The 21,806-nt window shown below is 48.5% G+C and overlaps 2 protein-coding genes across 5 annotated transcripts in view; one reads left to right on the top strand and one right to left on the bottom strand.

The window, feature by feature from the left end:
* Positions 1-458, bottom strand: part of RECQL5 (RecQ like helicase 5) — a 29,844-nt gene extending 29,386 nt beyond the window's left edge. Inside the window, exon 1 of the mRNA XM_018063805.1 lies at positions 330-458. The gene's annotated coding sequence lies outside the window, so the exon portion shown is untranslated. The remainder of the gene's footprint in view (positions 1-329) is intronic.
* Positions 59-21,806, top strand: part of SAP30BP (SAP30 binding protein) — a 33,456-nt gene continuing 11,708 nt past the window's right edge. For 2 of the 4 annotated variants that reach the window (XM_005694131.2, XM_005694130.2), the window contains exons 1-4: positions 59-785; positions 1,995-2,104; positions 4,422-4,469; positions 20,994-21,036. In XM_005694131.2, the coding sequence (XP_005694188.1) occupies positions 680-785; positions 1,995-2,104; positions 4,422-4,469; positions 20,994-21,036 (307 nt within the window). In that variant the 5' untranslated portion in view covers positions 59-679. Of the gene's footprint in view, positions 823-1,994; positions 2,105-4,421; positions 4,470-20,993; positions 21,037-21,806 lie in introns of all 4 variants that reach the window. The other 2 variants (XM_013972464.2, XM_013972463.2) reach the window with 2 other exon arrangements.

Raw genomic sequence — 21,806 nt, 5'->3', positions numbered from 1 at the left:
AGTAATTAACATCTCTATTTTTATGCTCAGTGAAAATAAAATCTTCGAACTATCCCAGGGCACCGTACAGCGCAGAGCTAGAAATCAGATCACGAGAAGAAACACAAATGTCAGGAACAGTTTGGAGAAGATGGAATTTTTTCCCTAAGATCCACCCTCTACTCCATAAGCACTGCCACTGACAACCATTCTTCCTCTGGGACCTGACCCCTTCTTCCCATCACCCTCTCCCCCACCCCCCGGAGGGCAGCTCTCCCCTTTACTCAGCCTCAGATCTGCTCATTTCTCCCTTCCCCAGCGAAAGCCTCCCTCTCTTAACCCCAAGATATCAGAGCCGGCCGTGGGCTCCGAGAAGCGAAGGGCTCTTGTCGGGCCGCTGATGCCCGCTGGCTCGGGAACTACTCGAAGACCCTCATACGCCTCAGGTAACTGAAAAGCCAAACTGCTGGGAAAGCAGTGTCAGGTAAATCCCACAGAAGCTTGTGTCCGTCGCGCAGTGATGACGTCATGCAAGCGTTGGCACGAGGGGCGGAGCCAGGCGCCGAAAGAGCCGTTTTGATTGGTTCCCGGTCTGGAAGGGGCGCGGGGTCTCCTGGGATCCGGAAGAAGTCGCCTTTCTGGGCGGAAGTCGGCTCTTTGGAGTCATAGAAGTGAGCCACACCGGGGCTGTGGAAATAAGATGGCGGGGAAGAAGAATGTTCTGTCGTCTCTGGCAGTTTACGCGGAAGATTCAGAGCCCGAGTCTGACGGAGAGGCTGGAGTTGAAACGGCAGGCAGCGCGGCTGGTGAGGCCCGAGAAGGGAACCGGAAAGGGAGAATCAGGTTACTGCTCCCCTAGCCGGCGGGAGGGAAAGAGATGGTCATTGTACCCCAAGTATCGGGCCCCGGAGCCCTAAAGGGCGCTCAGGATCCTGGGCTAGACCGAGCGTTATACGCTCTGTAGCACTAATGGACCGTCTCCTTCCTTGGATTCGATTATCCTTCCGTAATTTACTTAAAGTCTCCGTGCTTGGCATGGTGCTGGGCAGAAGGATGGACAAAGGGGAGAGAGGATCCAAGGCTACTGAACCACTACCTGTTTTCTCCGGGCTTGTTTGTGGGGAAGAAGGAATCTTTTAATTGATAATATGCCCTAGACATACCTTGGAGCTTTGTACCTCCGGTCTCCACCGCGAGAGAGTCTTAATTCAGTAAATCTGGGGAAGGACCTGAGCGTTTGTGATCCTTCCAAGGCTTCTTGGCGATTCCGTTACTTTGTGAGTTGTTCAAAGCCCATCAATATTTTGTTACCGTACTCACGTTGAGAATAACAGTAGTAAGAAGTGGGAACAGATTTATATGGGAGTGAAGAGAGGCAGCAAGTTACCCAACATATTTGAGCCTTGGTTTCCTCATCGGGAAGTGATGGAGGGGCTTGGACTGTTAGCTTCTCAGTGCAAGTGGTCTTGGCCTGTCTGGAAGTTCTCTGCTGGTAATTTGCATTGTTTGGCGGGGGTTGTTGTTTTTGTTTTAAACATAGAAAAATATTTTGTTTCTCAAGTAGATATGATTGGGAACCTCTCAAGGCACCCCTGTTTTAAGATCCAGTTCCTAGGGGAGGACTCACAAAAATGAGGATGACAGAGTCCTCATCTTGTATGAGAAGACTAATTCATTGGTGCCTGTTATACAAAGTAGACATAGGCAGATCAAAAGAGGGGCTTAAACAAAGCGATATAACAGTTGAGAGGAAAGTATGCTTCAGTTGGCATAGGTGGATTGGAAGCATTAAAAATGAAATTTAATATTACTTGGTTTTCTTTCCTGTTCTTTTAATGAATTTGTACACTAAATTTTGTAGTCTTCCCCAAAACGGAATCTGGGCCAGAGGTCACTTAAATGAGATTTAGGTTTTCCTTGTCTCTTAAGAGATAGTCCTGGCCACTCAAATGACTCAAGTGTTTTTCTCCATTCTTTTTCCCAGTCATTCATCTAATTTTTCTCTTTTGTTTAAGAGGAGAAAGGCGGCTTGGTATCCGAAGCCTATGGAGAGGATGACTTCTCTCGCCTTGCAGGTGATGAAGATGGTTATGAAGAGGAGGAGGATGAGAACAGCAAACCGTCGGTAGGTAAATCTGTTCCCAGATCCACAGCTGCTCAAAGCATCATTTCATTTGTCGGAAACTTTCTGACCTGTACCAACAGTGTTCCATTTCCCCCTCCCCTCCTTTTTTGGTGTGTTTAGTATCAGTTGAGAGAATTGGATTGGATATCTGTAGTTCTCTTTGAAAATCTAATTTTTTTCACCTGAACCATTTTGTATTAGCCTTTGTATTGAAACTTGGAGGCAACAATTGTGGACAGTTTTATTTAACCCAGATATCAATAGGTGTTTAATGTTGGTTTTCCCTGCTTAGATAATTTATTCCATTTGAAACAGTGCATTCATTCCAACTGATGTATCATTTATATCTGCAGTCAATTCTGTGTTATTTGTAATCTCGGTTGGGGCTCATTCGAATCTTTCAGTTTATTAAAAAGACTGGGAAGGACCGTTATTTGTGATTTGATATTTATTAAATCCTTTCTTGATGTTCTACTTGGCACTTTTTATCAGAGTGTTCTTGATCATCAAATCTTGCTTAAAGTTTAGTATGTGCTGACTAGCAAAGAAAAGAACTTGCATCTTAATTTAACCAGAAAGACTTTAGATACACTGTCACCTAAAATTTAAAAGTTTGGAGAACTTAACTCTAGAGAAAAACAAGGATTCAGACTGGTGCTTAACACAGACATACAAACTTGTATCTCAGTTTAAAATCTGGCTGGTTAGCAACAGCTTCAATTAAAACACCTAATGAATTGGTGATGGATAGGGAAGCCTGGCGTCTGCTGTCCATGGGGTCGCAAAGAGTCGGACATGACTGAGCGACTGAACTGAACTGAATGTTCTGTATTATTTGTTTGAAAATGTTACGCATTGCTACATAAACGTTAGAGTTAAAATGCTTTACAAATTAAACAAAAAACACCTTTTGTATATTCTGTTCTTTTGGAAGATATTTTTATCCCTTGAGGTTTCCCCTCCCCCATTATTGCTGATAATTCAGAATTGACTAAAGTTGTTTAGAAAAGCTTTGTAAGTTGTTCCATTTTCCTGACTGCTCTTAAGTGAGTACATACTGGCTTAACATCCAGTAACTATTTTCTTCAGGAAATTTGCATGATGTGTGTTTTTGAGGTGTTCTTCTGCATTTACTTTGCATAGAATTTTCACCATATTTAAGCTTTATTTCACATTTTAGTAAAATCCTCGCATCCAGTCCCAATGTATAATTCTAAAACGTGCCTGTATTTAGCTGAGCTACATCTCTGATTATTTGGCCTGATGGATTTCATTTGCAGCAGATTGTATTTAAAAGCTGTGGCTCTCTTGACACCTTGCAGAACAATTCAATCTCAGAACCATCAGGCTAGTTGAAGTCTCTCAGGTGGTGGTTATATTCACATCTGGTGTGCTCTTTCATATGGGGAGGGGGTCATTTAGAGTGACTGAAAACAGCATTTTCAAATGAAACTTTCCATTGGATGTGAAATTACAGCTCCCGTGCATTGGGGTGTGCTCATGGTGGAACAGACACAGGAGACAGCTGCCTGACAGGGTAGCTGATTTTTGACCTTCATTGGGTTTCAGTGGAATGGTGGACTAGCTTGTGTGAGGCTGGGGCACACATTGGAAAATGTCATGCCAACATGGTGCTCCGTGTCAGGCAGGCCATTTGGATAAGGAACAAGGCTGCCTAGAATGGGTTAGTTCTCCAAAAGCCTGGATGGAGGCGTAGTCCCCTCAGCTGGATCCCAGGACAGTCCTGCCTTTCCCAGATCACTTGCCCTGGTCATTTGATGCCTGCCTTCCTACTGTTCATGCTGATGCAGATATTGCTGGGTTGACGCGCTCGGGTATAGCGTTTAGGTGAAAGGTCATGGCACTCAGGGAGGTGCTGTCCCGGGATCTCAGAGTCTGATGTCTTTGTGTACATGAAAGGCAAAGAAGGAAAAAAGGATTCCTGTACTTTGAAATCATGGGTATTTCATTGGCAGCTCCATGCCTGCTTTATCTTGTGGGGCCTGATCTTCTTTTCTCAAGTGTATTACAACCTTTCTCCGTTTTTGTGTGTGTAGTCTTTAATCTCAGGCATTTTCATTGATATAGACTATGGCCCTGCTGGACTAAGGACTTTGAGCGGCTGATGTTCTGTTTTTCCTACCCAGAACATCTCTTTTTCCCCTCCTCTTTCTCTGGAGCCTGGGTCATATGGTAGGGGAGGGATTCTTGGTGGGACGACCCAGGCTGGGTAAATTTGTTCCATACCCTAGTTGTGCATGTGAGAACCTCAGGCCCACTCCTTTAAGCTTAATCCTCTAAATTCTTTGTCTTGTAGGAAGATGACGATTCAGAGACTGAAAAACCTGAGGCTGATGACCCAAAGGTATTTGGTGTTGGCTGTGGTGGGGTGGCTGGATATGAACAAGGCATTTTTAACATTATGGCTCAGTTCATATGTCTGGTTCCAGATCTGTCCCACTAACATACCATGCAACCAGTGTGATTTGAGGGGGTGGGGGTGGGGATCAACCCAGCTTTAAGAGAACTGGAGACCACCCTGGACTGTCTTGAGGCAGCTTAATTTGCAGCCCCCTACCTGTTCTCCAAATCTAGGCGGGCTTTGTGGGGTCTGTGCCCCATCAGGTGGGTTAGGTGTGGGAATGTTTTTAGAGTCAGGAAGCCACAAGGGCTGCCTCATGCACTGTGGGTTCTCTTTAGTTGTCCAGATGTGAAGAAGGGCCGTAGAGGGCCAGACAAAATGAGACCTCTCCCAGCTATTGGGGATGTTGAGCCTAAGCCTTGTTTTTCCAAGCAAGTGCCCTTCCACCCTCCAGTAAACCATACAGAATGGTTTGTTTTGAAACAGCATGGTCATTTCTTATTTTTCATCCCAGTAGCAGCTGAGAGTAATTCACACATCTTTGACCCCATTGTGATAAAGGTTAAGACACAGACACACAGCCTGCCCCCATCCCCCATGCTAGGGAGCCCTTGGAAATCAACACAAAACCCAGCTTTCAGGGTGACCCGATGCAGTTCTTGTGGAGGGTGAGCGTCGGAACCAGACTGAGCTCCACCAGCTCAGACACAACACAAAACCCAGCCTTCGGGGTGATCTGACGCAGTCCTCGTGGAGAGTGAGCGTCGGAACCAGACTGAGCTCCACCAGCTCAGATGTCCTCTGGTCCCCAGTGGCCAGCAGAGGCCCCGGAATGGGGGTGGGGCAGAAAGACCGAGTCCCTGTGGCATCTCCCAGGACTAGAGACGGTCCCCAGCATGCGTTTCCTGTGTTCCCTGTGCTTCGTCCTGCTCAGCTTCCTCTTCTGCCTAAGCTGGCGTCACACTGTCTTCCAGGTCTTAGTCTCCGCCTCAAACCCTTCCCACCCCTCCCTCTTCAGGAATTTTTCTGTCACATTTAAGTTTTATTTCGGTCAATATTTAACAATACTTTTGCTTTTCAAACCATTTTGCATATTTCTGCCTAAGTATGTGAAGTTTCTAGTGTTAGGATGTGTCACTGGAGATGTCATTTTATTCTGTCAGCAAATGAGTTGATGTCATAACTCTCTTTTCCACTAGATGGCCCTTCTTCCTACATTGGCTTTTTAAGATCTGCTTTTAATTTTTTACTATAGCACTTTTCAAAAGTATTTTTTTTAATTGGAGGATAATCTTTACAGTGTTGTGTTATTTTATGCTGTACAACAGTGTGAATCAGCTATAAGTATACATATATTCCCTCCCTCTTGAACCTCCCACCCACCCACCAATTTGGTTTCTTTACACAGTCAAAAGCAAGAATCCCAAAGAACTTCTGTTCATTTTGGTTTTATCTTTTGATGTTTTAAATACATTTTTTTAATTTTAAAATAACAAACCTATTACATACTAACATAAGTAACATTTTTATGAGAAATTATCACCAAAAAAAAGAACAAAATTTTAGCATTTTACAAGTCTCCTTAATGTCTAATGTCTAGTTGAATAGGCAGCTATTAATAGGTTCTTATAGCTACTTCTGTGTTCGGTCTGTTGCCTTATGTTTTGGTTGAAGAATTTGAGGAAACTCTGGCTTGATGCAGGCAGGTCATTGGAAAACAGTATTTTGGTAGCCCTACAAGTCCTTGTGGGTATATTCTGACGCTTCATCAAAACTCAGCAGATGGTAGTTTCCTAAAGATTAGTTGCATCAGGAATGTGAATCCTTATCAATGAACTGTTCGTTCTCTGCTTCGTTAAAATCCTTGGGTCTCTCCCACTATAAATGCCTGTTTTTCTCCTGCTTGATATCACATCATTAAACACTGGTGATTTGGACAGTGTCGGCTCACTGCATTATGTGGGTCCCCTAAATGTTGACACATTTTGTTCTACAGTGTCAAAAAAAGATGCTTATTTGTTAACAACGTTACTGATCTCATCAGACAAGTCAATAAATATCAGACAGCGATCATGCTCACAGTGGGAAGTAGGTATTTTCTCAGATTCTAGTCTTTGCTAGAGAATGTGAATCTTATCGCCAGTAAATAACCATGAGAGAGTGACAGATTTAGTCTTTAAGAAAATGCCTGCCAACTACGTAAGTCTGAATAACTAGTTTGTCAGTTACTTTTTCAAGCGGAAATGATGTTCCATGAAGAAAGCAGCTTGTTCAGCTTGTAACCCAGTCACACAAAATGTTAAAAAAAAAAACAAAACAACTCAGGTCAAGGATCAAGGTTAATCATTTTTACTGCTTCACCAGGGATATTCCTAAATAAAATTGATTTTTTTTAATCGAAAATTAACTATTACTAACTCTGTGTCGCTGCCTCAGTTTATTCTAAAGGGACAACAAGTTACATTGTTACTTCTGTAAATGTAACAGTGAAAGTGAAGTTGCTCAGTCATGTCCCACTCTTTGCGACCCCATGGACTTTAGCCTACTAAAGCGCCTCCATCCAGGGGATTTTCCAGGCAAGAATACTGGAGTGGGTTGCCATTTCCTTCTCCAGGAGATCTTCCTGACCCAAGGATTGAACCCGGGTCTCTCATTGTAGGCAGACACTTTACCATCTGAGCCACCAGGGAAGTCCTGTAACAGTGAAAAGGGCAAATAAATATCTTACTCAGTGTTATACAAAGGAGTTTTGACCCTGTAGACCCCCAGGGGTCCACAGATCAACTTTGAGAACCACTGTTCTTCAAAACCAAAAATCTGAGGTGGGTAATGTTAGTTAACTGATAGCTGCTTTCATTGCCCTCTGCGTGTCCATTGGCTGCTAGCCTCATGGGGGTCTTGAGCCATGTTGAGGGCAGCAGAGCATCCCAAGGATGATAAACCTGCATCATCAAATCTGCCTCATTTGTTTCATGAGGATTAACAAAATGTAACACTTAGCTTTCAGTAGTTAGTTGTGATGACCAGCGCCCCCTTGGCTCGCTTCCCAGGCCAGCCGCACGTGTCACTGGGCTTGTTTTGGGATTTTGGAAGCCGCATTTTAAACCGGAGTGTGCTCTCTCTGAGGAGAGCAGAGGTGAGGGGACTTAAAATGACGTCAGGTGGAGAAAGTTAAGGAGCTGGGAGAGGGAAGACCAGGGCATTGCTGGAAGTTTTGTCTGTTTGAAGGTCTGATGAGGGCAGGGTGGTGGCAGCCCCATGCGGAACTCAAGGAATGCAGAGAATTTCAGGGAAGATGTTTGCCTTCACGTAATGAAGTCAAGTGGGCCTTAGGAAGCATCACTGCGAACAAAGCTAGTGGAGGTAATGGAATTCCAGTTGGGCTTCCATTTCAAATCCTAAAAGATGATGCTGTGAAAGTACTGCACTCAATATGCCAGCAAATTTGGAAAACTCAGCAGTGGCCACAGGACTGGAAAGGGTCAGTTTTCATTCCAGTCCCAAAGAATGCTCAAACTACTACACAGTAGCACTCATCTCACATGTTAGTAATGATCAAAATTCTCCAAGCCAGGCTTCAACAATACGTGAACTGTGAACTTCCAGGTGTTCAAGCTGGATTTAGAAATGGCAGAGGAACAGATATGAAATTGCCAACATCCACTGGATCATCGAAAAAGCAAGAGTTCAGAAAAACATCTGCTTTATTGACTGTGCCAAAGCCTTTGACTGTGTGGATCACCATAAACTGTGGAAAATTCTTAAAGAGATGGGAATACCAGACCACCTGACCTGCCTTTTGAGAAATCTGTATGCAGGTCAGGAAGCAACACTTAAAACTGGACATGGAACAGCAGACTGGTTCCAAATCGGGAAAGGAGTACGTCAAGACTGTATATTGTCACCCTGCTTGTTTAACTTATATGCAGAGTACATCATGAGAAATGCTGTACTGAATGAAGCACAAGCTGGATTTAAGATTGCCAGGAGAAATATCAGTAATCTCAGATATGCAGATGACTCCATCCTTATGCCAGAAAGCGAAGAACTAAAGAGACTCTTGATGAAGAGGAAAGTGAAAAGGTTGGCTTAAAACTCAACATTCAGAAAACTAAGATCATGGCATCTGGCCCATTACTTCATGGCAAATAGATGGGGAAACAGTGACAGACTTTATTTTGGGGGGCTCCAAAATCACTGCAGATGGTGATTGCAGCCATGAAATTAAAAGACACTTGCTCCTTGGAAGAAAAGTCATGACCAACCTAGACAGCATATTAAAAAGCAGAGACATTACTTTGTCGACAAAGGTTTATCTAGTCAAAGCTATGGTTTTTCCAGTAGTCATGTATGGTTGTGAGAGTTGGACCATAAAGAAAGCTGAGCACCAAAGAATTGATGCTTTTAAACTGTGGTGTTGGAGAAGACTCTTTGAGAGTTCCTTGGACTAGAGAGAGATCCAACCACTTCATCCTAAAGGTAATCAGTCCTGAATATTTATTGAAAGGACTGATGCTGAAGCTGATGCGAAGAACTCACTCATTTGAAGACCCTGATGCTGGGAAAGATTGAAGGTGGGAGGAGAAGGGGACAACAGAGGATGAGATGGTTGGATGGCATCACTGACTCAATGGACATGAATTTGAGTAAACTCCTGGAGTTAGAGATGAACAAGGAAGCCTGGCATGCTGCAGCCCATGGGGTCGCAAAGAGTCAGACACGACTGAGCGACTGAACTGAACAAAGAACCACCCATCTTCTCAGGCCAAAAGTGGGTCAAGCTGCTTCAGGAGGTAGTGAACTCTATTTCTGGGCCTTTTATGAAACCACTAGTCACCAGTGCCCTAAAAGAAATGTGAGGGTTTGAGTTGGAGTAAACCCCCAAGGTGCTTCTTTGGAAAGGACTTGGCATTGTGGATAAGCAAAGTTGCGTATTTTCCAACTTTATTATCTGTTGACTTTGGGAATACAAAAGTAGAATACGGAGACTGGAAACGGCCCTCATTTTTATCCCGCTGATGTTTGGAGTTACCTATGAGTGCTGCTGCTTCTAAGTCACTTCAGTCGTGTCCGACTCTGCGACCCCATAGATGGCAGCCCACCAGGCTTCCCCGTCCCTGGGATTCTCCAGGCAAGAACACTGGAGTGGGTTGGCATTTCCTTTTCCAGTGCATGAAAGTGAAAAGTGAAAGTGAAGTCGCTCAGTCGTGTCCGACTCTTACCAACCCCATGGACTGCAGCCCACCAGGCTCCTCCGTCCGTGGGATTTTCCAGGCAAGAGTACTGGAGTGGGGTGCCATTGCTTTCTCTGACCTATGAGTGCAGAATCCCATATTTGGGAGTTTGAGGAAGAAATGAGACTCTCCAGGTCCCACTGCCCCCCACCCCCGTACTCCCTCAACAGAGGGAGCATGTGTTCCTGATCCATCAGCCCAGGGTGGCAGGGATCGGGCCCTGGGGTTGGCCCCAAACCAGAGAAGAGGGGCTTGGAGGAGGTGGCAGAGTGTCCCGCAGGAAGCAGGACACGGGCACTTATCAGATCTTGTTCTCACCTCGCCTCAGCAAGCAGCCAGACTCAGGTGTTCTGGTTACTGAACAGAAGGTGGCGCTGCTGTCCTAGACAGAGGCAGACTGGGCGGGGCAGCCCTCTGGCTCCTCACCGCAGGGGTGGGCCCCCGAAGCTCAAGTGCTTCCTCCATCTGTTTGCCCTTGGCCCACAAGTTTCCCTTTCTCCACCCTCCTTTGTCCTTGTTTTACCTTGGTTGCCCTGGAACTTTTCCCCTTGTTTATTTTTTCCCCACTCCCACTGTTCCTGTAGATAAAGGTATTTCCACTCAACCCACTGTCCCTGACACGCTGTCTTCCTCTGCAAACAAAACACGGGCACTGATGAGCTGGCACAGGTGAGCTGGAGCAGCCTGTGGGCAACTCACTGGGAGGCCCAGCCTCCCATTGCGGGGCGAGGCGCGCTGGTCCAGGCTTTGACCCGGGGAAGGAATCCTCCAAGCCCAAGGAGCAAACATCTGTCAAAACAAAATAGTGTTTCTGGGTCAAGAAGGTGACATTGGGTGGAGAAAAAAATTGTTCCAGCATTTTTTAAAAGGCGTGAACAACCCCAGTTCAGAGAAAGCATTTCAATAATCCTTTAAACCCCAAAAGTAGTGCAAAAATGGGGAATTCACAACCCAGAGCCAGTCTAGTGGGTTTGGAGTCGGAAGACCTGGGTTGAGCACTGGCGTGGCTTCCATCCAGTTGTGGGCCAACAGGCAAACTTCAACCACTCTGGGCACGTCTGAAGTCAGGGCTGTGATACCAGGCAGTGGTGGCAGCGATAGGGGAGAATGTGTAGGAATGTCTTCTTTCTCAGCCTAAGATGGAGTTTTGAGCAATGTTCGGCAGTCTGATTCTACGTCCCCATCCTGGAGGTCAGAAGTTACTATAGTTTCTCAGTTCACAGCATCCTTGGTGTCACGGGAATTTTTCACAGAACTCGTAGGCCAAAAGAAATAACAGTTCTGTTCAGTAAGTAATGTTCTCCAAACAGTCAGCATCAGTGTCCTCGTGATTTAATGTGTTACTGTTCGGTGGCTAACTCTTGACTGTAGCCCGCCAGGCTCCTCTGGGATTTCCCAGGCAAGGATACTGGAGTGGGTTGCTGTTTCTGTCTCCAGGCAATCTTGCCAACCCAGGAATTGAACCTGTGTCTCCTGCAGTGGCAGTCAGGTTCTTTACCACGGAGCCACCTGGAAAGCCCCACAATTTAGTGTAGCCTCGTTGGAAAAACAACCCATAAATTAGTGTGGTATCAGACAAGATGTCGAGTAATTGCTGTTTCCCTTGAAATTTATAAATTTCATGGCCACTTCCTGGGGTGCCTTGATGGACAGTTTGGCAGTGTGGCACTGCTGCGTTGGTGGATACTCATAGTTTCAGAGCGGTGGGGCTTGGTGGAGGCCTGGCTCAGCAGGGTGAGTGGGCTTCTGCCTTCAGTGGCTGCATGTACACACCTGAACTCCCTCAAGAAGAACCAGCGTCCTCGTCACCAAGTGTTATTAATTGACCTGGAATGGAGATGAAGGATTTGCCTAGGGCAGAACTGACTCAATAACTTGTACTCTTCCTGTCCTCTCCAGCCACTTCTCCCCAGCCCAGCATTATTAATGATCTTTGAAAATGGCAGAATCAAAGGCCTGGAGACTGAAAGCTGCCCACAGAGCTTGTTTCCCAGGAGTTTGTTGTTGACACCCATTCTAGGAAAAACTTCAGGAGCCTGCCAGCATTCTCTTAGTGACCACGCAAGGAAAGAGGCGCCAGCTTCCGCAGGATCTGTGCAGAGCAAGATGCTTTCCTCCCTAGGCTTTGGGTCTGTTGGCTATACCTCTGGAATCAGAAAGGGAGACGCCAGACTTTTCATGAACAAGCAGCATAGGGTTCTAGTCATCCTGAAGGATACTCCAGAGACAGGCTGTGGGGGTGGCAGAGGAACCAGAGGGTCTTTGCAGCCAGCGGAGATGGGCCATTGTGTGCCTTTGCTTGGTGAGCTTCTGGGGAAGCCTCCCTTGTGGATTGTTCTACTGAGAATTCTTTTTCAGGATGGGAGAGCAAAGGTTATCTTGTTAGAGTTTAAATGTGGGCCTCTTAGAGGTCTTTGACATGGAAAGGGTCATATGGCACTTTTTCTGGTGGTTATCTTGTCAGGGTTTTGTTTTTGTGTGTATCTTGTTGTCAGACTATCATAATAGCAAGACTAAATATTTAATGAAAGAAAAAAAATCACCTAATACCATGATCCTGACAGTGTAGCCATTTTCATTCTTCCATCTTTGTTGGTTTGCCTGTGTAATAGGGTAACTATTTTGTATCCGGTTTTGTTCTCGTTTGTATTATAAACATCTTCAGTGTTGCAGTAGTCTGGGTAATTCTATAATGTTGTTTTAGTCTGACTCTTTTGCGACCCCATGGACTAGTCCATCAGGCTCGTCTGTCCATGGGATTTCTCAGGCAAGAATCCTGGAGTGGGTTGCCATTTCCTTCTCCAGGAAATCTTCCTGACCCAGGGATCGAACCTGTGTCTTCTGCATTGGCAGGTGGATTTTTTTTACCTCTGAGCCACCTGGGAAACCTAATTCTATAATAGCATGACATAAATGAAAAATTACACCTGAGAATTTCAGGTGGGTTTTATATCTCAATAGAACTGCTTTAGGAAAGATTGTTTTTATAGTTTTCTAAATACCTTCAACAAGTGGAGAATGATGACGAGGTTGAGATTCACCAACGTTTGTTCTAGTAGTAACAACACATTTTTTCACACCAATTCTCTTAGTCCTTCTCATATATTCAGCTAAGATAAAATCCAGAAATGGCACATCAGAATAGCAAAATATGAAAGTATTTTTGTAGTTGTTGGCTAAAGTGTTGTATAGGCAATTTCTTTTCAGTGAGAGTCCCTGACAGACAGGAAATGTGCCGTGCTCTTCACACAAGTCTCAAGAAATAATTCATTCTTTAAAATGTAAGTTCTCGTTGGAAGTCTGCGGGATTGTTCACCCAGTAAGGGAGGCTGGTTCAGTAGGATTTAGGATTTAGTAGCATTTCTTCTGTAAGCGCCCAGGAAGTCTCTAGGCTAAGGACGGGGTGGCAGCACCCAGTGTGTAGGTGATTAAGTCCTCAGGACCTGCCCTTCCGTTCACGTAAACTCAGACATTACTCACTGGGGCACCATGAATTCTTGAGCTGTTTCCCCTGATCACTGTAGTTAAAAGATAATAGATCTGGCCGTCTTTTCCTTAAGTGGAGGGTGTAATACCTGCCTGCCTGTGACCTGCTGTGGAGTCATTGCTGGAGAGGAATTTCACCTCCTGGCTCTTCAATGTTGGGTGGCCCAGATAGTAAGAATCTTGCCTGCAATGCAGGAGGAGACCCAGGTTCAATCCCTGGGTCAGGAAGATCCCCTGGAGAAGGGAATGGCTACCCACTCCAGTATTCTTGCCTGGAGAATTCCATGGACAGAGCAGCCTGGCTATCTCTAGTTCATGGGGTCATAAATAGTCGGACTTAACTGAACAACTAACACTTTCACTTTTTCCAATGGTTGAACCAAGGGTTTCATAGAAATTGTGGCTATTCACAGCCTCCTAGTCTCAAAGGAGGAGGCAGTAAGTTGGGAAATGGTATTTGTAGGCTTTGCAGTCAGTCTGGGGTTTGAATTCCAACGTTGACATTTACAGGCAAGAAACTACTTCATTGTATTTTGCCTTGGTTTGCTCCTCTGTGAAATGGAAATAATAGTTTGCCTTACGGTGGTGTTATGAGACTTGATGGATGTATGTTAATGTTTGGTGAGTTCTGTCTAGGGTATGAGGAGGAGGATATATGCTTGGTCCCTCCTTCTTGGTTTTCATTTCCTGCCTGCCCCAGTGTTGTGGCTTCATGATCCTTTTAAGTACTGATTAGAAAGAAAAAAAAAAGTATGACTCACCTAAGCGCAGAGAAGGAAATGGCCCTTGACCATTCCCGGCTTGTGAGCCATCCAGTCTTGTCTTCTGGCTGTTGTATTTGGCCTTTGAACTGTTGAAAATACCCAGGCCTATTTACCACCAGCATTGCCTTGCTCTCACCACAGTGAGTGGCCATTTGGCCTTCTTTTGGGCTGCTCTTGAACAAGGCAGGGGTGGTCTTCACAGAGTAAGTGACAGAATTTGCACACCAGGGAGAACCCACCCACCCCAGGCTAGGGTCTGCAAGTCCATTTGGGTGATGATCTGATCTGAGCAGCAGACAGAAGGACAGAGGCAGGGCGAGCTGTGCAAATAGTTCTGTTGTCCAGATTGAAAGAAATTCAAGGTAGGTCCTTTGTCTCGCCGCCTTCAGAAGGCAGCTTGGCTACATGTGTAGCCGAAACACCTCTGGGAGAAACGTTGCGGTTGCTGGGAGTTGTGATCTCCTGCAAAGGGAAGAAGGACCACTACTGTCCCTCTCACCCCCCATCCTGGCAGCCCTGCAGCTGCCAGCAGGACCTTCTTGACTGCACTTGCCCCGCTCAGCTGAAGTGGAGACTCCCAGGAGCCCCACCCTGCCCCTGCGCGGTTCTGCATCCAAGGAGCCGCTGCATGCCCGGTCCACCCGCCCATTAGCCGAGCAGGCCCCAGCAGACTTCCTTCCCTTCGGGGCCACATGCCACGGATTTCTAACCAAGGTGTGGCTGGGTGCCTCCTTCCCCAGTGAGGACTTAGCTTTTCGAAATTTATGTTGTAGAAGGGAAGCTGCCTGTCTTTAGGGATCCGGCACTTCTCACCTCTGTTTATTGCTTCAGTCCATGTCCCTTGAGGTGCTACTGTAGGATTCCTGGGTTTGATAGGATTTTACTCATTTGTATTAAAATTGGGCTTCCTAGGTGGTAAAGAATCCCCCCTCTGCGTCTTCAAGTGTCTTGAATCAGATCTGTGGTTTCGCTTGAAATAGTCAGCATAGTCTCCCCTTGGGAGGTGGCTCCAGCCAGAGCTTGCCTTCACATGGAGCCTGCGTGGGTCCACGTGACAGAGGCTCAGCACCATGCGGAGCCATGGGCATTGCCAAAGCCAGGATTTCAGAGAGCCTGTTCCTCCCCCTTCCCTGCCTTTGCTTCCATCTCCAAGGCCAGCCCTGGAGCTGGCTTAGTTTGTCTTGGCAGACGCCTGTTTAACCCTTTCCTGTAAAAACCTCTCTGCTTGTGGAGCTGAGCCTTCCCAGCAGTGAGCTGGGGGTGAAGGCAAGTCCATTGAATCCGAAATGGCCCCACTAGCTTCCGCCCATTTTTCTGATAAGTTGAGTGTTTCCATCCGCAGGCAGGCAGCCTGCCGTGGCAGTGGCCCAATCCTAACCATCAGGATACAACTGAAGGAAATGGGCTTTCTCCTGGGCTCTCCTGGGTGTGTAGGTAAAGCAACCCCTGCCAGGGGGTCTGCACCTCAGGGGGCTGCCCCCAGTCAGCGCTGGGTTCAGTGACGGCCGCTGAGTCTTGGGGTTCCTGCCTCTCGGTCCATGCCCCCAACACCGTCAGACCACGATGATTTTATTCTGGAGCTTGGAGCCATTTGGAATGGCTGCTTTCTGGGCATCCTGAAGTGACTCAGGTGTCACAGAAAACCTCGTTTGTCCATCAGCTTGAAGCCTCCAGGCAGCCTTCTCGGGGCTTCCTTGGCTCTTGAAACAGCAGGATTGTCTGCCCACAAGTTCACGAGGCTGTCATGAGAACTAAATGAGATCTTTCACTGAAGTGCTTAGCATGATACCTAACATTATTCTCCAAGGCTGAGTTCTGTTCGATTCACATGCCCAGTGTTTGGCCCATTGCCTGGTATGTAATAAATGCTTGATAAGTTATTTGTGGAATAAGTAGATGAATTAATTTTACAGTAATTCTTTTTTTTTTTTTGCCTTCAGATCAGAAGCAACAAGGTAGACTTGAGGTGTTTTAAATTCGGTATTGGTGCGTGCCCCCGCCACACACACGCCTCCCTGCCTATCCCGTCGCCAGCCTCTGTTGCAGTTCTGCTCCTTTAGCTCCTCTGCTACCTTTCTTTCTGATGTCGAGTCCACACGTTGAAACCCCCTGTGGACTTGAACAGGTTTGGAGTCTGGGGGTTCAAGCACTGCAGGTGATGTTTGCTTTGAAACCCTAAACTGGACTGAAGAAAAACTGACCACTGGCTGGTTACGCGTGGGTGGCGGCGGGGAGGAGGGGAGGGTGTGTGGCGGGGTGTGTGTGTGTGATCAGTGTTTGAGCACCTGTTATAGGCAGGGCACTGACTGTTGCAGGTGCTGGGAACACAGTGGTAAATAAGACAGAACACAGAACTGGGCAGGTGTCCTCTCGTTGGCCAGATGGGGGTGGGGTGGAGGCCTGCTTCCTTGAGTGGAGGTCTGAAGTCTAAAGGGGGCTTCCTAGGCTGGAGTGGGGGATGGGATGATCCAGGGAGCTGCCTTGCCGGGAGCCTGGTGCAGGGGAGGAGGCCAACATGGCCAGCAGAGCGTGCCCGGGGCCTCAGGCCACAGTGAGGGTTCTTTTTAAGTGGGATCTCTGCTCATGGAGTGCGACGTCACCAGGGCTTTGTAACTGCTCAGGAGCCCCAGGTCTGAGAGGACAGAAGATTTGGGAGGCTTTGTTTCTCTGATCTGCCTCCCCAGCTGCCCCCTACTTTTAAGATGCAACATTTCATCATCGGCCAGAAAACCTAGTCTGGAACATTCTTTCCCCTGGAGTGGGGCGCGGCTGTCCTTTGCCCTCTGCTCAGAGGGTTTTCTCTGTGCATAGTGCTCCCGAACGTGGGGAGAAGAGGCAGAGTTTAGATTTGGCGGAATCCAGCTGCCAGCTTGCCTTGTCTCAGGCTGGACCCCAGAGCTTCGAGTGCACTTTGTGGGGCTGGCTCTCAGAAGGGTTCATGAAGTGTTGGCTGTAAATAAACCTCCATCCTTGTCACCAGGAGCTGCCGCTCCTCTGCTGAGTAAACCCTCCAGCTCCTGTGGCTGGTTGTTGCGCGTCATGGAGCCATATTGTTTTCACTTCCTTCCTCTGCTCTGGTCACAGTTTTGCTGGTGGCTGGAGTTTTACATTCTCTGCAGGGGGAACCACATCTCAGATTCCGTAATTCCTAAAAATGCAGCCCCTGCCACAAGGCTGTTAGATTCTTCCAAGTCTCAGACACGATTAACTGCAAAACCAAAATTGTGAGGTTCAGATCACAGCCCTCCCGGGACGGCCCCAGCCCACGGCAGCTGCCTCACACCCTGGTCAGAGGGACTTAAGCCCTGGGAGAGTAGGGGGTGCAGATGGTCTGAAGAGAGGCGTCAGGGTTCTCCTTCCTCTCTCACTTGGCTCCACGGGATGATGCGGATTTTGTTTTGCTTTGTTTTTCTGAACCGGACCTGAACTGGAGAGCAGAAACCAGGTTTGCCTGGCCTCTCCCCCTGGGAACTGCTGTGTGCAGTGCTCTCCCAGGCAGGACGCCCTGTCTCCACTTTCCTGAGGAACCGGGTGAAAAGCCCCCCAGGGTGTCTGAGGGGGCGTGTGCTGTCACGCCAGGTCTGTCCAGGTCTCTGAGACTCATGCCTCCCGGCTGATGCAGACAGTCATCTGTCTGATAACTGGATCTCCAGGCTGAGTTCATTTCTGTGGCCAACGGAATATCCACCTGGAGGCCAGGGAGGGTGGATTCGTGCAAGTCAAGGCAGGTGTCTTTTGAGCCTTCTGAAACCCTGCTTTGAGGGAAGGAAAGGAACAGTGGGTTTTTGTTGCTTTTTGCTCGTGTCCTCTCCTGCTCCCCTCCTGCCTCTTTAAGGATATACCAAGTCTCTCGCTAGCAGGTTTTGTCAAACCGGTTTCTTGAACTGCTGGCAGTTTAATGTGTGAACCTTCCTTCAATCTCCTAAGGAGATAGCCCTTTTAAATACTTCATCAGTTGTTTTTTCCAGCACCATGGCTGGCTTCCAAGATAACTATCCTGCACTTTGTTCATTTTTGTGCTAAATTCCTGGTATCTGAGGCATGACTGTCCCTATGGGTCTTTGGGTTGAATGTGGAGCCCCGTTCTCACCCCTAAAGCAGCTTTCATTGGATGAAAGTTGCCTCGATGGACAGTTGAGCATACGTGGTTCTAAAAAGCATCTCTGGGGTATTTGATGCCTGTCCTCAGTGGTCTCACCGGATGCCCTGACTCTCCTTCCTTGCTGGACTTCCTTCAGCATCCCCTAATGTCCTGCAGCCAACTCCATTCCGAGAACATGTGTTGCCATGGCTCCAGGTCCTTATGACATCTAGTACAGCCCCTCTCAGGCTCACGTTGGGGCAGCGGGGGGTCAGGCTCCTTTCGGATCTGGAAGCACTTGGGTCATCGGCTTTCTTCTTCCGGGGCACCTTGGTACCAAGCCAAATGCCCAGGAGCTCAGCAAACCCACAGCCCTCTGGTCCACGTCAGAGGGCAGAGGAATTCCCTGCTGAAGTGTAACAAGGTGTGGCCACCAGGAGGCACAGAGTCCCATTGTCGGATTCTCCAGGGCCTTAGGAATCACACAGGTGCCTGTGACGCAAGTTGGGGATCTCAACAAGCAGAGATTCCAAAGCCTTGCTGTAGTTTGTGGCTCCCAGCCTGCGGAGGCTCAGTTAGGTGTTTGGCTTTTGGGGTTGTCTCAAGGCAGGAGGGTCTTTGCTTTCCGTCGGGTCCCTGTGCTTGCAGAAAATGTGGAGCAGGAGTCCAGCTGGGAAGGGGCGAGGGTGCAGAACTTCTTTCCGGGGGTGCTGGTTTGGAATTAAATAAGAGGCCGTAGTTTCATGGGACTTGAAGTGCACGCTGTGAGAGTAGAAAAGCAGAGACTAGTCCTATTGAAACCAACTACCAGGTTAATTTGGGGAGGGGAACATGTATAGAAAGATAAATCTAGGAGAAAATGAGGAGCCAGGTCAAAAAAGGAAAGCCTGAAAGTAGTAGAAAAAAGACTTCCTGTGTGTGATTTTGCCCCATCATCTCTTTTTCTCCCCAAGATGTGACTAAATAAAGCTCAGCTAAGCCAGCCCAGGCCCTTGTGAAATGCAGGAATCCCCGCCTCTGCCCACCCACTCCACCTCCCATCACCGGGCAAAGGCAGGCCCAGGAACCTCACACCTTTTAATCTTACGAGGAACCGGTCCTTTCTCCTTTGAAGAGACTTCTCACTTGTGACTAACTTCCTGTGCCCCCGGAGTAGGCAGCAGAATTCCCACGTGGCTGGCTTGCCTCCTTCCTTGCTGCTCTGCATTTTGGCCTCCAAAGGGCCCAGGGCAGCACTTTGGGAAAGAGCCCTAGGACGCCTTTGAAGGGTTAATGCATCAGGCCTGTGGGACCAGCCAGATGGCCCCAGAGGGGAGGTAGGATGTGTCCAAGTGATGTTTTCCCACAGTGAGCACCCAGACAGCTGTCCCCTGGAGGGAGAATGAAGGGCCTTTTACAGCCCAGTGTGCCACACTCTTCAGCATGGGTTCCCCCAGAGTCACAGCTACAAAGGGATCGTTGTGGGGCCCGCCGAGACCCACTTTCTGTGGAGCAGCTGATTGATGACCAACCTGAATTTGGTGCGGCAGCCCTCTGGGGCTGCCTCCACTTTGCCCACCTGATTGGCAGGGGGCGGGTGACTGGGGGCGATCGTTGCTAAGCAGCCTGGCCTGGACGTTATGCCCATCCAGGTCGAATGAATAGCTGCAGTGTTCCAAAGAATGAGGGGGTTTTGGCCTATCCTAGGGACTTTTTGGAGAAGGGGGTTAAGAACTGCTATTCTGGTCTTAGAGCCTGGGGGGTGGGGAGTTGGTGGCCTCCCTGTGCCTGCCTTCTGAGACGTCACCTTGGTGTCAAGTCGTATCGTGTGAGTGGCATACACAGCACTGCCCAGCCCCCTCCACGTGCTCATCGGGTCCACGATTGTTGCTGTCTTATCTCCTCCCTTGCTGACCAAAGGGAGGGGACACAAGGTCCAGCCTCGAGAGCACAGCTTCTGCCATTGTGATCATTACCATGTCATGGCACCTGAGACCCCGACCTGTGCTGAGGGGCTCGGTTTCTCCAGAAATGGGGAGAGCAGGTATGTTTTTACCATTGTGTGTTTGGGGCAGCAGAAGCAAGGAAAGTAGGTGCCTAGCCATGTGACCGTGGCCAGAACTGGATCACATGGGGGTCTTAGTTCCCCAACCAGGGATTGAACCCGTGCGCCCTGCATTGGAACGACTGGATCAGCAGGGAAGCCTTTGAGCAGTGAGATCCGGAGTGGTCTGATGAGAAAACTTTGCCCCTAGGGCTCTGTATACCTCCAGAACAGAGGACACAGCGTGGAAGTGGGTGCTGGGGGCAGGGGCTTGCATGAAGGGTTAGAGAGAGCTTTCTTTGGAGAGACTGAGCTAGTGTAAAGAGAACCAGCAGGTGAGCTGGGAGACAGAGCCATGTGCCTTGAACTGGGCTGTCCTGAGGGCGGTGTGTGACTCCCTGAAGGTCTGCTGCCTGCCTGCTCCCAGTTCCGTGAACTGCCCCCTTGTGATAAAGCCTCCCTTTTTTGCTGAACCTGAAAGTGAGAAAAATCTCTTGGGAGGAGATAGTGTCTTGCATTTTGGTCTTGAGATTCTCTAGCCACCTCTTGCTTCCTGGGCGCCAGGCGGAGGTGCTGTGTTCTGGGGCGGCTTGCCAGGCCCGGGGGAGCCCTGGGCATGGTGCGGGTTTGCAGGTGATGGCTGGCTGGCTGCTGGTTGCTCTCCTTGGCATTAGGGGTGCTGGTCACTGCTTTAGGCCGTGGAGGAGAGACTGAAGCAGGTGGCTCAAGCATCCCAGCTGCTCTGATGAAGGAAGAAGGGATATTTGGAGGTTCAGGGGTCTCAGGACCCCCAAAATGTCGGCTCGCTCTCCAGGTTCCTTGCAATGCTTCCACCTTTTCTCCTTCCTAAAATAATTCTGAGTGGTGTCAGTAAGGAGAGTGACTCTGGGTCGGGAGCCCCACACTTAACTCCTTGTGTTTTTCTTTTTTCTCTTACAGGATAACCCGGAAGTAGAAAAGCGAGATCCCCAGGAATTAGTTGGTGAGTACCCTGGGGTGGAAGGTGCCAGGGGCAGGTCTCTGAGCCTCACCCAGAGCCAGCTGGCTTCCAGCCACGCAGGTGGCTTCTCTCTGCTGCTGCCGAGGCAGCAGCTCAGCTGCGAGCCTGTCTCCGGACCTTAACTCTCAGGGCCTTTGGCATTTCCTAAGACGTCTGGGTGAGACACCCAGGGAACAGTTCTTTGAAAACCGTATTTATGGTGCATCTCACAGAGCTTTGGTAAGTTGCCAGTGTTGTCAAGAGGGACTCGGGCCCCTCTAGCTGGGAGCTTGTTCTCCTTGTGCTCTGCGCCTGGCCTCCGGCCTTGGACCCCCCAAGCCTCCCCGCTGGCATATTCACGGGCTCAGGATGCAAGCATGTGGCCTCTGCTGGCATGCTGCTCTGTCCCTGGGAGGGAGCATGCCTCCCAGCCCTGGAGCCTGGGGCCCTTTGTGTAACTGGCTAGGGCGGTTATGGTTCTGGAACACAGCCCACGTGTCATCCCAGCCCTGGGTTAGCCCACCCTCTGCAGCCTTTCAGAAGGTCTCTTGACTCCTTTCATTTCTGCCATGGACTTTGTCAGGGCTCCCCCGAGGCCTGGCCCAGCCTCACATTTTGGGGGGTTGGCCCTCCCCCTCCGTGGCAAGACTGCCCGTCTCTTCCCTCCCGCTCCATTAATCCTCACAAAGCGGAGTTCCTGCTCCCCTCTCCCAGATGGCGCCTTTGCGGCTCACTCGCCCTGCCCGGGGGAGCCCCAGGCTGGAAATGCTGTA

The sequence above is a fragment of the Capra hircus genome, chromosome 19, assembly GCF_001704415.2.
Source record: "Capra hircus breed San Clemente chromosome 19, ASM170441v1, whole genome shotgun sequence".
In the NCBI taxonomy this organism is placed as follows: Eukaryota; Metazoa; Chordata; class Mammalia; order Artiodactyla; family Bovidae; genus Capra; species Capra hircus.
The sequence above is the reverse complement of the archived record's forward strand: the minus strand, read 5'-3'. Positions and strand labels throughout refer to the sequence as shown.